An 18,372-nucleotide genomic window follows, 5' to 3' on the forward strand; every position below is an offset into this window, starting at 1 on the left:
ATATTCACAAACTACCAGTTCTTCAAGTTTTTGACGCTGCTGTACCCTTCTGGCTATAGGGATGCATAGCTTCCATCCTTCCATCTTTCCTCGTGCCCACAGCCCAGGGTATCTCAGGCAGCTCTCCTTGTTATCACAGAATCATAAAAGGTGGAAAAGTTGGAAAAGACCACAAAGATCACCCAGCTCAACCTCCCCCCCACCCCCCATGCTCACCACATCCCTCACTGTCACATCCCCATGGTTCTGGAACACCTCCAGAGATGGTGACTCCACCACCTCCCTGGGCAGCTGTGCCACTGCATCACCACTCTTTCTGAGAATAAATTCTTCCTAATATCCAACCTCTGGGGCCCTCTTCTGTCCCTCAGAGTCTGTGCCTGCATAGCTGTAATGGCATTAATGTGTGTACAGCTGTTAAATTTTGTCTGCAAGAGCTGTGGTAATTGCACTTAAGCACTGCTGCATATGCACCTTCCATGTGTGACCCTTCAGATGACATTATGTTCAGCTGGGTCCCAAATGACACATTTTGTATATTAGTATTTAGTGCCAGTCTATAATTAGAAGATAATTTTTTTCCAGAGCTAATGAAAAGATGCCCTAGCAACCTTTGGACATGATCCCAAATCCATTAATGCAGCTCAAGTTATTTCATTTTCTGTGGGGCAGAACAAGAAATTTGAAGAAAGATGCTGCCAAGGATTGCCAAGCAGGAATCTGCCAAACCTTGGTGAAAAAGGATGGAAGAACTCTGTATCTGTCCCTGTTATATCCAACTTGGAGAGAAATTAGGAAAATGAAATGAGTAATACATCCTGAACTATGATGATATATTGATGGAAATGTGGCTAAGAATTACCTCCCATGGAAAAATTAGGAAAAAATATACTTTTATCATCATAATGAAGACTTAAGCCGTTATTATGAGTCATTAATGCCAGACTACAGAGCCAAATATGGCAAGTGTAGGGATACATCAACTGTATTTCTTTCCTGCCGCCAGCCTTTACATGTGGATGGTGTCCCACCATGCTGAGCTATAGCAGTTATCACTGCGTATCTGGCTCCCTTCCATATCTGCATCTCCAAACCCAGATTCCACACCAAAACTAATACGCCCAGCAACTCCACAGCCAGTCGTCACCACGTTGCCTAAAAGTACGCTTGGTTGAGTACCTGGGAGTACAGGTTAATGGCCATCAATCTGAGAGGACGAGGAGGGATCCCACCACAGCCCAGCCGCACCACTGCCTGGTGCTCCTTCACCTCCTGTTCTGTGTGCTCCCTTCTACTTCCCATAATGTCCTTGCAAAAGCAACTAGGAGCCTATCAAAATTCAACAAAAAGCACCAAACAACTGCCACAATAACAAACCCTCAGCATCTCTGTCCTCATCACCGCAGACCAACACGTCTCCTAGGGATGAGCACTTACCCAGTGGAGCCTGCAGAGCAGGTGGGGCTGGGCCTGCAGCTGATGAAGGACATCCCAGTGCCCTGCTTTGACTGTGGGTTTCCCACAGGGGTCCCAACAAGGGCCAGAGCCCTTAAAATGGTGCGTGGGCTGTGAAAACACCACCTACCCTGCAGCAGGAATGCATGCCCTGGAGTATCTTCAGCTCCCTGCGGAGGTCCAGACATCAACTTTTTGGATTTATTAGCGAGGTAAATCCTGCTCGGAATGTATCAAAGCAGACAAAGAAATACAGTATAAATACAATGAAGAACCACTGTGAAAGGCAAATGCACTTTATATAAGAAAGTCTGGAAAGGTCGCCAGGATGTTTGTGGGAAGGATGAGAGCATTTTTCAACTTTGAATAATGAGACCAAAAGGTGGACAAAGAAAGCACTGTGCTGTCATCAGGGAGAGGGAATAAAAATTGCCACAGACTATGAATCAATTCTAAACCAATTGTGCTCTAATGAAGCGCTCTACAATACAGATCCCAAATCATACACCTCAACGCCATCAGCAGAACGGGGCTCTTAATTAATGCTTTTCTGGAACCTCTTTCAAAAGTTGATGTCTCAAACCAACATTTCTCTCCCGCTGGACAGCCTCTGTACAAATGAAGAAGATAAAAGGGACCTGACCATCCAAACCATGCAGCATACAAACAGATTGCAAAGAAAAGCCCAGTGCCTGACTGTCGGCATCATTCCGGGTTACTTCCCACTCCACGATTCCCAACAGCATATTGTACCCATTTACAAAAAGACAGGAATTAACAACAGCTCATGACCTTTTTATTTTAATGAAATTTAAAAAGGCAGTTATTAGTTATACGTACACACAACTGATTCTGTACTTGTTAGTCATAAATATAGAACATTCAGAAGTACAAAATACACTTTATCCACGGCACAATTTCACATCCATATGAAGAGTTTGAACAGATAAGTAACCAAGTGCCTAACAATGACAGAAGTCCATTTTTGGAGGTTTCTTTTTTTTTTTTTTTCTTTTTTTTTAATTTTTTTTTCTTAATTATTTTTTTAAAGACCATTAATCTACACAAAGTAATCAGTGCCCACAGTCATCAGTTCCATGAAACGCACTCTGGCTTAGAGCAGGAAAAGACCAACCTTCTATAGACAATTAGGTGCCATCACCTTTCATTTGCTCCATTAACAGGAAGAACACAAAGCTCACATTCTCCTCTTCTCACAGCTTACAACTGCAAAAAATGGAACTGGCAAAAATCACCTGGATCCCAAATGAGCACTGCCAGGAAAAGTGAAAATATCTCAACTAGAAATTAGTCCACCCGATACCTTGCAAACAAAGAGCAACAGCAGTATGACACTGGTAAGGCATTGATGACAAAATGGCTGTTGTTATTCTCGAGAAAAGAGTACACCTATGTATAAAAATATATGTCATAGCAATTGGGTAAATCCAACACTATTTAACACTGTGCCAAAAGTAAGTAAGAGTTAGAAAGGCAGTGCTGCAACAAGTATTTACAGTTTCATACTGTACTTGAACAACAACAACAAAAAAGGCAACAAAGCTACAAATGGAACTGCCTGGTTAAAGCATAACCGTAGGTACTGCCAGTAGTGCTTCTAACAAGGAATGCGATGGAGTCCCTCTCGTTAAACAGGTCAGCTTGTTCGAACTAAGGAATGTAAATATTTTAGCATCTAAAATCTTGGTCTACATGCCCACTTGTGGAAACAGCTCACCCAGACACTATTTGCAGTTTAAATATCAGCAGATTCAGTTTTGAGAAACACTGTGTCTGCAACACAGCTTGATCAGAAATCACAGCTTTATTTGCAGCTTAGCAGTGAACACACAAAAGAAACAAGAAAGCCACCACTTGGGAAATTCTAGAGACTGGCAGCCAAAGCACCAGCAAAGTTACACCAATGGCACACAGGAAGGATGTCAGCATTCCAAATGCACTTTACAATGCCAGCTATATTATAAAAGAAGTTGCTTTAGCAGCCGAACACGAGACAAAAAGATGCGGCACAGCTCAGCCTGCGCGGCGCGTTCTGCCACAAGAGCTGGGATGGGGCTTTGCAGAGCAGCTAACACTGACACTGTGGATGCTGAACCTCGGTCACTTGGCTAGAAGCACAGAGCTGCTGAACCTGAAGCTCGCTAAGCACCCTTCTCGCTGGGAAAGGCTGCCCACACCTCCCCATCTGTGTGTGGCAAGGAATGCAGTGGTAAGGAAGGGCGGAAAGGTGAAGAAAGCAGAGGGATGGATGACCACGGCTTGCAGGGAAAGCCGCAACCTGGAGCCATCTGCACCTCAATGGAGCAGCCATCCCCTTTCCCAAACAGAAAGGTGGGGGGCTACCAGATCAGAAGCAGCTGCTCGTGCCCTGGTGCCTCAGGCACACTGGCATGTCACTGTATGGAAAAAAGAAAAACACAGCAAATAAAAGAAGGGAAAATATGCTTGAAATTCTGCTCACAGTGCATTTTTAACTGCACAGTCAAATTTTTTTGAGATAGGACAAGTGGGAATGGCTTTAAACTAAAAGAAGGGAAATTTAGATTAGACGGGAATAAATGCTTTACTCAGAGGGTAGTGGGGCAGCCCAGAGCTGTGGGTGCCCAAAGCCAGGCTGGATGAGGCCTTGGGCAGCCTGGCCTGCTGGTGGCATCCAACCCCTGGTGGGGAGGTGGGGGCTGGGTGATATTTGAGGTCCCTCCCAACCCAAACTATTCTGTGATTCTAGGATGAAGTCATCACTGCTGATATTAGGATAAAGACAACTGCATACATCTTATTTGTAGATTGAATTCAGAATAAATTATAAATACGCTCAGAACAGCCTGTCAGGTAAAAGGAAACAGAGCATTTTTGATTCATTTTTCACTTTACAGACTAATGGTTCTTAAAAAATTCTAGAAGAACTGAAATGTATCATCTTCAGCATCTTCTGCACAGAGACAGAAACTGCTCATCTGCTGCTCTCCCTTATGACCACATTCTACAGACTGCTGCTCCCTACCAAAGCATGCAGATGCTGACCCTGCCTTCCCCCAGCCTGCAATGCACCAAGGCTTCTTTTTCAGAAATCGTGAATTTCTGAGGACAGCAGAGCTTTGTTTATGTAATTCAGAGATGGTTGGAAAGGGAGAACGCTCCAAGAGAATTAACATTCATGTATTCAAATGAATTGTGCGTAAGTGCATGGCTCGCTCGCCTAAGAAGGTACTTTCCCTATCTCTGGGAGAGAAGAGGTATGATTTTTTGTTTTCAGTGTGATTTTGGTGAGGCAAGTACAGACCAGGAGATCTGAGGCCTCTGCAGCACTGCATCTAGATACATTAAAAAATTTCCTAAGAAAAAGTGTCTCTAGCCCCACTTGCACGTAGGATAAGAGATTGGTCCCAGACTTGGCAAGAGAAAAAGTAGAAAAGGTTCTTCCTGGATACTGAAAACTACATGCTGTTCTGCCTGAGGTCTGGGGAAGCAAAGGAAGGTGGAAAAACACCCCATGGTCCCTGTGCCACTGCGGGCCTGGCAGCCTGCACTGCCTTTCAGCATGATGCCAGGGCAAACTGCAGGACAGGGGCCTGCCTGCTTTTCCAAGATGTTATCCTGGCAACATGGACTACAGTAATGTACGTGGTCCTTTCCATTGGAACACAGCCCATGACTCAAGAGGAGCTAGAAAAGCTAAACTGTAGTGCTGTGAAGTCTATGAATTGCTGTGAACATTAGGATCTAGATGTGGGGCTGTGGATACTGGGATCTAGATGGGGGTTCCTGTTTCAAGGTCCATGATTGATCCTCAATATGCAAAGGCTCTGGGAAGCTTCCCAATCTTTCTGACCTCAAAGGTTGCAGAAAACCTGCATGCAGGAACTCTGGGCTCCTTGTCCTTTCTGAGCAATGCCTTCTCCCACCCCGAAAGAAATGATTAAAAAGGCTGAGCTTACAAACCCAACCTCCTGTAAATCATCATATGCATGAGAGCATGTAAAAAACTTGCTACCACATTTCTGATGAATGGATATGGTAGATGACTAGCTCTGAAGGAAGACTGATGAACTTACCTCTGTGGAAAAGCACACAGCATTCAGAATAGCCAGTACTCGAAACACTTTGTAAGGTGAAAACCCAGTGTTTAACAGAAAAGGGTTAACAGGGTTTAACAGAAATGACTGCTTGGGAATCCAAGCAAAAATTCAAGTTATCACTGTGTACACAGTGGACAAGAGTCCAACTGATATCCATTACCATTACCAACTCTAAAAAAGTGTATGCTACAAAACCATCTCACTGCTTACAGCAAATGAGCCTGAATGATTTCACTGTAATAGGCCACCACCTTGCACTGCTAAAACGTGAGGTTTCACAGTATAAAAAGTACTTCACAGAAAGGAAATGCAGCTAATATAGAAACTGCAATCTTGATGGGCTTACAGTCATTTTTATGAGGGAGTATTTTTGGGAAAGCAAGAACAATCAAAGCAGCCAGTGAGAAATGTGTAGAGTTACATAGGCCTCAATTCAGTGCAAAAACAGACTAATAGCTTCTGTAAGTAAATGCTTGTTCTGAACAGATAACCACCTGAATTAAAAGTAAGAACACTATGTGAAGTGATGGAGGCTCCTGCAGTATCTAAAGCCTCCACGTATTATCAAGCCCTCTCAGTACACTCCAGAACAGACCCTATTAAAAGGCAAAAGAAACCAGTACAGGAAATCACTTCATACATCACAAGATATACAGAAAGTACCAAAATGTACACACATTCAAATTTAAGTTAGAAAAGGTGGAGCTGAATCTTCTGGTGAGAGAGGCCTACATTATGTTGCTTAATCTCACATTTAAAGTGAACTAAAAACTACAAGAATGAAAGAAAACAGAATACTCTGTCTGCTTCCAGAAACCTAGGCTTAAAGCAAGGCATCGAAATTGAGTGGTAGGCACTGTAATAACACACCACCTTACCTTTTCTCTGTTAGTCTTCGTTACTGCGTGATCTATTTAAAAATTACCATTCAAAGGAAGTATTAGGTATCATTCACATTCAAATATTTAAGACTCAGAGATATATATCTTTTTTTTTTTAATCAAACAAAGTTTTTCATCTCTGAGGTAGATGACAATAAAATAAAAAAGAAATATAACGGAGCTGTCAATGAACACTACCAAGAGCTGGAGCTCCTCTGTCGGCACTAACGCAGCCTGTGGAGGAGAGAGCAAGCCCTACACCACTATCTGAAATATGAGCATCTTCTGGTTTTAGTAGCTTCTACAGAAATGCAACACAGAAAAAGCAGAGCCAAAAATATACTGAAATGGCCTTGAAGAAGAGCTTCCATTTCTGCTTCACAAGCTATTCAGAAAATGGTGGAAACATGCCCAGATCAGCAAAATCTTCTATGTTGTAGTTGCCAGTACCCTGCGTTGGATCGCCCGGCATCGGCAGCATGTCCTGCATGATAAGGAAAAATCAAAGTGATGTGTCACTTTCTAACATGTTATCCAGACACAAACTGTTTCCTGTTCATTCTTTCATTCTGTAAAACCAGAAAAGCAAAAGGTTAGGTAAATAAGGAGAGAACGGACCTGTGCAGGGTACTGGGCTAAGGTTTACGTGCTGCTTATGTTTTGCCAGAGCTTTCTGAACAGGATGTGGGACGTCAGCTTTAGATTGCTCCTCTGAGTAAACCACAGTTGAGCCGTCCCATAATACTCCTCCACAGGCTGAAACAATTCCCATTGTACTGGGCAGCTACACATGGAGAGAAGGAAACTCTGCAGCTTCACTGAGGGCGGCACTGTATGAGCAGTATTCAGTATCTCTGACACTCCTGCACCCTACCAACAACAATTCCTGCTATGTCAGCACGGTGGTGGGAACGCATGCTCTGTAAGTGAATGTACTGCTGCTCTGGGGGACACTGAAGCCTGCACACCCACCCTGCCTGACAAGCTGCCCAAAGCAGCCTTCGTGTGCTTTCAAAGGCAGAGGAAATGGTGGAAACTTCTGAGAAGAAATGGGATTTCATGGTAATTGCTCCCACGTGTCTTGAGCCAAGTGAGTTCCCCACAGGAGGCTTCAAAAATACTAAACCTTTCCTCTCAGCTGGAGACTGAAGCCACAGGGAAAAGACATCTCTTGCTGAGAAAACTAAGAGTTTACACTTGCTTTTCCTGTCAGTCCTAAGAATAATAAGCTCTTACTGTAAAGCCAAGCTTCGCCATGGATGGATCATTATCCTTACAATAAAACAAAATCCAAAGAGCAAACAGAGAAAACGCACAAGATTTGCTCTTTGAAGGAATAACTGCTGAGAATGGCTGCGTACTGAGCAGTCACCCCAAAAACAGGGAAGATGAAAATCCATCCAAGCTCTCAGTAGCATTGCTGCCAGTGGTGAAAAACAAGGCAGTGGGCAGAACCGGCAGCTTCCAAGCTGCCAGTGTCAGCCTTTACCTCTCCCCACATTCCTCCCCAGACAATGGGAAGCCCTATCTGCCCCCACCTCAATTCCCATCCTCTCCAAGGCATTTCTGCTGCTGGCGCCTTTGAGGCAATGTCTCCTGTTACAGACTGGCAGGATGGCTCCTCTTCCGAGTTTGCCTCTCTCCTCACATCCATCTAACCTAGGGCTGGCTTCAGGCACAAACAGCACCAGCAACTTCTTGAAGGCCTTTCAAGTGAATCCAATTCTTCCTTTTTCCCATTTAATCCTTGGCGCTCCTTTGCCATAATTTCATAAAATATTTGCTGGGATATAGCATTTGTTTTAGACACAAGACAGTGCCTGGAGGGAGCCCTGTGTCTCTGCAGGCCATTGAATTCTGCTGCCATCAGCTCACTGAAATCACCCTGAAGATGCTTTTGGTTTAAAGTACATGCAAAGTGATTAAACTTTGCTTAGGGAGAGATACAACAGATTTATCTTGTCTGGGCCACATGGCATGCAGACAGGTATTCTAGGTGTAGTGATGTTATTTGTTTGTGTGAATGAACCATTGCTTTCACACAGGAACATTTTCAGACTAATGCCTCTTCTGCAGTGCTCCTGAGAGCAACTGAGCACAAGCCCAGTCTTGCAGGGAAATTCACTGTTTAAAAGATAATCAGGTGCCCCACAACAAAACCTTACTCGGGCCTTGAGCTGTCTTTTCTGCATTTACCTCCATTGTTTTGTTGCAAACTGTCTTCATCTAAATTAAAAACAAGTTATACAAGGACAAGAACTTATTAACTTGTTAAGACTCACTCCACCTATAGTGATGGCCCAAAATTGTACTTGATGTAACAAAATTAGGTAGGTGAAGAGGATTATTTACCAGCTATCTGATATCTGACTGGATTTAGCTTCAAAAAATTACTGGACACTATCTATGCAATATCACACTCCTTTCCTGCTTGAACTATCAAGGAGAATTGAAATGAAGTTTAATTGGACTTGACTGGGATTTTAGAGGTCAGCAACAATGTAGGAAAGACACTGGCACCATTTCATGGCTTCCCTGCAAAATACACACATCCCAGGTACAGGGAAACCAGTGTTGAACCAACTTAAAATAAAACAGAAAAACAGCTTTAGTTGTTAGTTAGCAGTCAGTTCCAGCTAGCAGCAGGCACGAGCAACACAAACCCACAGCAGCACACAGTAACAGGTAACTGCATGAAGCCCTGCTAGCATCCCAGCTCATTGACAGCCACAGTTATCTGAACCAGCAGTGACAGAGGGATTTAGGGCTCACAGGGCTCTGCTCACCTGGAACACCTCGGTCTGGCTGGGCTGTGGGTGTGAGTGCTGGTCTCCGCTCTGCTGGTTGTGATGCTGGCTCTGCCACTGGGACCAGACTTCGGACGGCCTCCCCTGAAACTGGCTGCTGCTCTGACCACCTTCAGCTGGAAGAAGAGAGGAAAGGCAGAAGTCAGAGAGCAGCCCCTTGGAAAGCTGCTTTGGAGACTTCATTCACCAACACCTATGTTTGCAAATGATCCCCTGAAAAAGACCCTGAGTGCCATTCATTTGCCATTTCACTTAAAAAACAAACAAGCTGCAGCATCCAAATATCTCTTTAATTAAAAAGCCTAATCATTTCTACAGCAGTGGGCGTACAGTTCTCATCTGAGAAGCACTTTCACATTTTGTATATGATGTCAAAATAGTAAGATCAACAGGCAACAGCTCTGCTGTATTAAATGTAGACATTGCTGTCTTAAAAATATGGAGTGCTGTTAGCTACACCATCTTAGCTGCCAATATTGCAGCTGCAAAATGATTTATTTAACATGTAGCTTATAGCAAATTATTATCATCTTATTATGGTGACAATTTCTTTTAAAGACTAAGGCCGTGTAATAAGAACAGCAAGGTTTTATGGTAAATACATTTAAAATGATGACTTCAGGGAGATGGATTTCTTCCAAATAACCTGCCAGAAAAAAATATGATGCCACACACGTTAATCCAGTCATCTGTTACACACACACTGCATGAGCAGTCACAGCTCATACTAAGCTGAATTCATTTTGTCCTCTATTTCTACAGATTGGCCCCAAATTTATACATTTTTGGACAGTTTTAGTCACTGTCAAAATCTCCTTCTAAGATTTAGCATGTTGGAAAGCTTCCTGAGAGGCTAACACTTTTCCCTCTTTTTTTTTTTTAATATCTATTCCTACAGTTTTTGCCTGTCTTCCCCATGCTACAGGCAACCCAGCTTGGTAGATCCAGTTGTCCCAGATTATCAGCACCTCCTCCAAGGATACCAAACTTCCGTGCACCATGTTACGTCAGGTCTCCAATAACCAGACTCTGTAATGTCAAATCAATTACTATTCCATAATCAGTGCTTCAATCCTTCTGACTACCAGCTGAACCAAGCAAAACAGATAAAATGAACGTTTCACAGGATGATATACAGGCTGCAGTGATGTATTTCCATCACATCTGAAGTAAGCAATTACAGCTCTTCCTTACTGACATTACTACACAATAATTCAGCTGACTCAGAAATCCTATATTCGTTTTATTAGCCAAAATAAAATTCATCTAAGTAGCTCTTAAAAAAAAAACAAACTTGCAATATTTGTTTTCTCAGAAGAATAAACTGAAATTAAGTCAGTGAGGCAAATGATGCTCCTTTTCAGCAAAAGAGTGACTGCAAGCCAGAGGTTGAAGACATTCGTCTTTGTGAAGGCTGTTATTAATAGCATCCAAACTGATGTAGGTCAGGAAATGTTTCTCATTAGGTGAAAGGGTTCCTGCCAAGTAGCTTAGGCCTGAAATGCAAGGCTGTCTCATAAACAAATGTACAAAGCCTAATGGAAATGAAAATGGAGTCATGAATAAGCTCTGCGGGAAAAGCTCCATTTCACTGTATTTATTCCAAGCAATGCAGCACAGGACTGAACTTAGGGGACTGAACTTAGGGAGGCTGATCTGCTCCTGTCGTAGTCTCAAGAAAGAAGTGAAAAACTGCACCCATTACTATGATTCTACCTAAGTTTTCTGGAATTGCAGCCTACTATCAGCCAGCAACATCTCCCATGCACTCTGTGTGTGTTTATCACTGACAAACCTTCAATTTTTTTCACTCTTGAATCTTGCTGTACTCCTGGAGTCCAGAAATCTTCACCAAGGGGTCATACAGTCTGAAATCCACTAGCTGAGCACAGAAAAGGAAAACCATTCCCCAAAATGGCAGCATGGTCAGCACAATCCTGTGCCCAGCCAAATAGCAGCAAGCCATCCCCAGACAAGGGGATAACACTATGCCATCAGAGAAGTTGAAAAACTGAAAGAATGTAAATTTTATCGTGCCATTTAGGTGTTATCATTAGAAGTAGAGACTGAACCTTCTGGCTACAGTTTGGGAAGACGTATTAGTGGTACAAGCAATGCATGAATCTTTCATGACACAACTGACAGGGAAAAAGATGCAACTTCGTATTACAGAATGTCACAACATTCTAAAGTCTGCTGGATGTAGAGGATGCATCACGGAGGGAACAAGTTATCGCAGTCTGCTGTGCACAAAACGAGAGCAGAACCTTTTCACACCCCAAGCTTCCCAACTGAAGCACCAACAGACAAAGCTGGAGGATTTAAAATTCCATTTGTGCTGCAACGTTTCATTTTTATGGGCATTTCTGTGCTGCTTTGTTCAAAACTTACCGAACCCTGCACTTCGGTTTGCTAAGCTGGAGTAGGCATTCCCACTTGGAGAAGAGGTGGCAGGGCTGGAAAGTGGGCTGTATGATGATGGATCTGCTGGGTAGGTGTGACTTGTCCCAATCCCAAAGGGAGATGACTGAGCCTTGCCAGACTGAGATGGAATTTGCTGAGGAATACGGGGTGAAAGAAAGGAATTATTTTTATTGTTGAAGAGCATCTCTACAGACACACGTTCTTAACAATACACAGCATAAACTAAATAAATCCTGCAGATATGAATGTGCACTTTCTCCCCATCTCAGTCATATTTAATTTCTGTCAAAGCCAACATATTGCTGCGTAAGCAACACAAGAAGCTATAAATCAACACTTACGGCTCTCCTGCTTATTAACTTACATGCAGGCAATAAGAGCTACTGGTAAAAACAAGATTTCCTTCACCTCTATCACAAGGATTAATCTCAAACTGAAGAGCTGTGAAGAATTAGTTGCCATGTGTTTTGATTTTGCAGTGCCACAGGAAAAGCACAGTTATCTGTCTGTCTTGTAGAACGTAGGGAGTTTTCAGATGATTAGAGTCACCAGTGCTTGGGGAAAATTGGCCAAAGAAGATAATGATCTGCTTACACTCCCTGCCTCAGGAGTACAGGGAACAAAGTTATTTTGCCTTGTAAAAAAATTTGGGAGGTAGTGTGAATCACAATCCCTGGGAGTAGGGAACAAACAGTCCAACTTGGATTTAACAGGGCAGCAAAATTAATTCAAGGGTATTAAAAAGCAACTTGCTGTCATTTTCACCTACATAATGGTTTCATCACAGAATCTCCACGAATGTTATACAAATGATTAAACACTGCAAGACTGCTTTGAGATGTATACTGAGACTAAGGGAGGTGAAGCATGTCATCCAAAACCATGTGCTACAACAACAAGTAACACTACAGATAAAATCTGCTAATAAACTATTTCCCATCTCCTGCACTACGAACAAATGCAGAAGTTCCAAGAAAAACACTGCCTAGCCAGTTCCACAAATAGAAATAAAAGGTGATTACATCTCTAGATGCTTCAATGATGTGAGCTGCTATTGGCAATCAATGCGCTCAAGTGAAGATTGTCTGAGACAAACGCAATGAACCTGGGGGAGGAAGAGAGATCCCAACAGGCATATAACATGATGAAGATGCTATTAATTCTTCAGCTCATTTCCAAACTAAGACATCGTCCATTTCTAAAGCTTTTTTACAATGACAAGGACAGCATGTGTTACTTCTGCAAGGCTTAACTCTTTCTTTACAATGAATGAATTCCAATTTCCTCATGCTCACATATAAACTCTGTTGACTTGGACAGAAAGAGGGACGAGTAATCCTTTAATATCACTTTTAGAATCCTCCATATTACTCAACAAAGTGCCAGCTTACAAATGTGTTTGACTGAACAGGTGTGACAGAATAGCCATGGCACACTGAGGGCTGGGCAGCATCAATGTGTTCAACGTGGAAGTAACTCAGTTACTCAAAAGGTATTTTATCACCCAGCCTAAGATGTCATTCTAACCTACCAAACAGTGGAAAGTTAGTGATTAAGAACAGCATTAATGATAGTCAGAACATGATTATTTCATATTATTCTTTGTTTTGAAGCACTTTATTCTTGTTAACACAAGAACAAGAGGTGACTTCTGGGTTAATGAAGCCCTGATGCTGTTGTGGGGCACCTCATGGAAAGACGTGCTGTCTCCTCCAGCATGCATCATAGTGTGAGTAGCACTGGGCAGTGCTAATGGAAAGCAACAGATTCAGTGCCCTCTGCTCCAAATTCACACCTGTATTTGGATGCACCACTTGTTGATTGTGCTTCTAACTGTGGATAATATTGCCGGATGCAAGAAAGAATTAATGTGTGAGCCTAATAGTAAATCATTACAGCTGCCCTCTTTTATTTCATTTGGTGCACACAAAAATAAGTGCTAGACTGAGACCTTCTATTGGGATTTATGTCAGCACAGCAACTGTAAATATTATGAACATTATTACAAACTAAATGCAGCTACACATAGGGCTGCTGTCTCAAGTTATTATAACCTGTCAAGGAACAGAAGTGGAGGAATGGATTTATCTCTGAGAATAAATGATAGAACTGAAGTACATTTAATCAAGTTATAAATGAGGTTTAGCAAATCTTACATAAAAAGAAGAAGGACTGCAAATCTCAAACGACTATGAAAACAGAACAGCTTTGACTGATACCTGTCCTGGAAACGGAGGGCGATTTCCTGTCCAGGCAACCTGACTCTGATTTAGCTGGCGAGATATCTGTGTCAGATTCTGGCCTGTTGATGAAGACGACTGGATGTCGTTCACACCAGGCACATGTACCACAGACGAACTGAAGAAACAGATACAGTTCCCAGCTTTAGGACACACTCCCAGTGTACAAATAGTATTACAGATATGGAAATTTTCAGAATCAAGATCACATTAGAACTGTTCCTTCTGTATTAATGAAAAATGACTTAAAACATTACAGAACTACCGAGCATACTGGCATTCTAAACAAACTTTCTGTTCCTTTTAATACTGGAGTCCACGAGACTGGATCACTGACAAATAGAGCCCTTGAGGCAGCCTGCACAAACAGCACAAGGCAGCACAAAGCAGCTCGGGGTAAATCTGTGAACCTTCCTAGTTGGGTGAATGTTCATCAGACAGACATGTGAGCCTGCCCCATCACCTCTCAGATTTGTTACTGCTTATCTTTTACCAATGTCACCATCACAGCAACAACTATCTACTTAGCAGTCACTATTTTTATCTGAGTAAACCAAATCTGCTTGTAAGCCTAGCGCACATGCAGAGACACCATGTAGGAGCAAAGGATACAAGAAGATAAGTTCATACAGGCAAAGAAAGCCCTTCTGCTATAGGTCAGTGTGGTTTCCACCAAATTGAAGGAAACAGCTTGCACTCAGTGCTCAGGATCTGGACTACAGTACCTGAAACTCTTTCCTGAATGTCCTGGCTGAAATGGGCTTCCCTGTGAATACAGCTGCTGGTTTCCTGCTGTGGATGCTGAGGCCATCATTTTTTTATCTGCTACAAAAGAAAAGTGAATGAAAGAAAAATAAATGCTTAGGGGACAAGAAAAATTACTTAAAGAAAATAGCAACGTATACACACAGCAGGGATTGCTCTTCCCCTCTCAAACTTTTATGAAAAAGCACTGTGGAGTACATTATGACACAAAAGAGCCATATGACAATTCAATATGAAATTAGAGACACAGCTGGCTTGTGTGTACTTCACAGCCCTTCCCCAGGATGTACCTCATTAATGCTATTGTTTGCATGGAACATGACACTGCTACATGCCCTGCAGTCACACAGTCCAGACCTTCGTGCTGTCCACTGGAAGCTGCTCCAGATCTTGCAGCCCGTTTGTATGGAGGCAGCAGCAGGGTTAAATGCACCAAGGAATTGTATCAGAGAACCCCTGCTCCATTCAGCCAAGGGTTCTATGCGTGGCTTGGGAGAGCCAAGAAATACAGTGCAGGCATTGTAGTGGTGTGGAAAGACAGAGTAACATAGTGAGTAATACACACATGGAGATGCCATTAACTTTTATAGTCTGCTCTTAATGTGGCAACTGGAGATCAATCTCTAGTTGAATTAGACAACAATGCCATTCAGTCCCTTAATTTAATCTTCTTGAGCTGAATTATTCTGAAGCCCAGGGAAACCTCACTGCTATTTACTTCTCTTAAAATAATTGAAAGATCCGCTTCATCACCCCTTATTCACTTTCCCCATTTTCCCTTACTATTTTCAAGTGTAAAACACCCACAGCTCACAGATGGCTTTGCAACCACCTGATGCTACACACCTCTGACAGGCCGAGAAATCAAGTCTGCCTCCTCAAATTCCCCTTTGCTCTTTTCATTCTCCCACTCACAATGCCCTCCTGGACACAAGGCCCACACAGCTCACAACCAGTACAAGTATTTTGTAGCCTTCTCTACCTTTCAGAGATCTTGTGAGCTTGGTTCATCAAGGATCTCCAATACACACCACCTCTTTGCTGTTATCTAAGTTTTTATTATGTTATTTTCTTAACAAGTCTCTTTTATCTCCTTCACAGATGAAGAATTCACCTCAAATTACATCACAAGAACTTCAGAGAAGGAGTATGTATGCTACTGAGGCAAGCTGGCATTGCTTCTCCTCTTCAGTGTAGGAAATTGTAGAAACTCCTCACTGGATACAACCTGCTCAGCAAAGTCTGGGCTGAAAACTTACACTCTCATATAAAAACAGCAGGGAGAAATGGGGACAAGGGGACAAGGGCTAGAGAAAGTTGTGCATATGGTAAGAGGGACTAATTGAGAATAGGTTGGGGTAAGGACATCTCCAAGAAGAAGGGAAGGGCAGATGATTTTGCCTCTTTTTTGTTTTCTTCTTTTCTTTTTCTCTCTCCCTCCCTCCAACCCCCTTCCTCCCCCCCCCCTTCAGCAGTGTAATTCTTGTTTGAGACCTCTCATTTTCTAAGGCCACCCTTTGCTGGGATACCAAGCTCTCAAGGCTGGAACAGGCTGAGCCAAAACCCTGCAGCTATTTTAGCCATTTGAAAACGTCTCAACAGCAGCACTGAAAACGCTCTAAATGAACTCGAATTCCTCAAGTGGAGAAAAGTTACCATGGCAGCTAGCGGGTCCATGCTGCAGGATGAAGCCAAGACAAAGGGAACAGCTAAACTAATTGCAAGCAGCTAAATCAGCTTTAAGAACTCTTATTCCCATTCATGATTTGCCACACTACTTCACTGCCCTTACCATACAACACTGTATATCTACTTTGTTTTGGTGCTTTACCTGCATCCTTATTCCAACTTCTTTTTAACTCCCTTCCCTACACCAAGGTCCCTTTACTGGTCAGCCATTACTCTTGTGGCAGCAGGACCAGTATTTCTGCCTGTAGAATGAACACCTCTGTCAGAACTGTACCACAAGGCACCTGTATGAATGGGTGATGCCAGCCCTCCTCTTTCCACTTCAGTTTTTAATTATGTGTGGCCACCGCATGTGATTATCCAACAATTCCTGTATGTCAAACCTGTATTTTTACAGAACATAGCAGAGCTTGAGATCTGGTACCAACATAATGAAAAAGTCTTGCGAGCAGCACACAGGTTTGTCAATATTGGTTTTGGATAGCCTATCTCATCTCCGACTGAGAACCATTTCTTTTTATCATTCAGAGAAGACCTTGATCACAGCTCCCATGAGAAATTCAGACATGGTAAGATACCAAAAAAAGCATACCCTGTAAATTGATGAGAATAAAAAGAGAAATGGCATTTCCAAGAACATAACCTCTCAGCTAGCTCACAGCTTGCTGCACCCTTAACCCTAACCCCTCCCCACAGTTGAGAGCTGCCTGAGAAAGAGCCAATGAGGCAGCCAAAAAGCAGAATGTTCTTGCTTGGGAAAACATATTTTAGTGTTTAAGGTTAGAGTCCTGCTACCTTCTAATGGACCCCTTTTATGGCCTCAGCTGTAGACTCACTGTTAGAGTAGACGGAAAAGGATGAACAAGAATAACAAAGTTAAGAGTAAGAGCAAGAGGAGGACAGAGTACCAGGGCTATCCTGCAGCTCCACTACCTTCTCTGTTAGAAAAGGCCATGACAGACACAAGGAACCAATGCAGTGAGGTCATCTCCCAACACCCCTGGAGCCAAACCCTGTGGTTGTCTCCCTCATGTGCTGTGTGACATTTGCACATTGATTTACTTAAAACAAATGTAAAAACTTCTATTTTTCAGTGGGGACAGTTAAGAACAATAAACGATTAACAACTTCTTCCACAAGCAGTGGAAATAATGAGCCTTATTTCCTACAGATATATTTCAGATGACCCCTTCAGCTGTCAGTCTTCTCAACAGAGGGCAACAGGCAACATAAGCTGAAGTGAGCTAGAGGAATGTCTGCCCAGCTGACAAGTTGGCTGCTACCTCTTGGAACACGGCTGGGAAATGCTTCACTGAGGGCACTTTGTGAGCACTCAGTCCTCACAGTAATTTTTTTGAAATATAGAAGAATGTAACTATTTCTCAGATGCATATCAATGCAAAACATCACAGTAGAAGCTTCTGATATGATGAAAAATTGCATGCTTACAGCTGCTTGGTAACCTTCGTGATCAATGCCTATTTAGAGAGGTGAACTCACATCTGCTATCTAAGAAAGAAAATATATACTTGGAAACTGAAAATTCTGCTCAGAATGTTTAACATCTATGAACAATGCTTAAGATCCCTTTGTGAAATGAACAGCAATAAGTAACTGGCCACATGATAGCTCTTCTTACCCCTTGAGTTTTACATCTTTGGGGGAAATACCCCAAATTCTGGAAATGCGCTGCAAACTGACCTTGTTGGAAATTTCTCTGTCATGCAGCACATTCTCTCATGGCTGCGCTCCACATCATGTAACCAAACTTAAAACAGGGTGAAAAATTAAACACCACTTACAAGCAGTTATGCCAGCAAACATCTCAGCAAATCTAGGATCTCGCTCCTGGGAGAAGATAGCATCCGGCTTTTCCACAGACTTCCCACTCTCATGAACGTTAGCTGGTATACTTGGAACAGGCACCTGTACAGATGCACAGAGGAAGGTAATTCCCTCCAACACATCTCACAAAAAGGAGTTCAGGGAGGGTCACACGGCATCTTTAATT

At 42.7% G+C, this 18,372-nt stretch overlaps 1 protein-coding gene across 2 annotated transcripts in view; it reads right to left on the reverse strand.

The window, feature by feature from the left end:
- Positions 1–2,229: 2,229 nt before the first annotated feature.
- The window catches only part of ARNT2 (aryl hydrocarbon receptor nuclear translocator 2), a 92,907-nt gene continuing 76,764 nt past the window's right edge, over positions 2,230–18,372 (reverse strand). For both annotated transcript variants that reach the window (XM_042876054.1, XM_042876055.1), the window contains exons 14-19: positions 18,164–18,287; positions 14,633–14,732; positions 13,887–14,025; positions 11,635–11,800; positions 9,223–9,359; positions 2,230–6,920 (exon numbers count right to left, since the gene is read on the reverse strand). In XM_042876054.1, the coding sequence (XP_042731988.1) occupies positions 6,822–6,920; positions 9,223–9,359; positions 11,635–11,800; positions 13,887–14,025; positions 14,633–14,732; positions 18,164–18,287 (765 nt within the window). In that variant the 3' untranslated portion in view covers positions 2,230–6,821. The remainder of the gene's footprint in view (positions 6,921–9,222; positions 9,360–11,634; positions 11,801–13,886; positions 14,026–14,632; positions 14,733–18,163; positions 18,288–18,372) is intronic.

Source organism: Lagopus leucura, unplaced genomic scaffold (genome assembly GCF_019238085.1).
Source record: "Lagopus leucura isolate 7727_CA_CO unplaced genomic scaffold, USGS_WTPT01 Super-Scaffold_100015, whole genome shotgun sequence".
Lineage (NCBI taxonomy): Eukaryota > Metazoa > Chordata > Aves > Galliformes > Phasianidae > Lagopus > Lagopus leucura.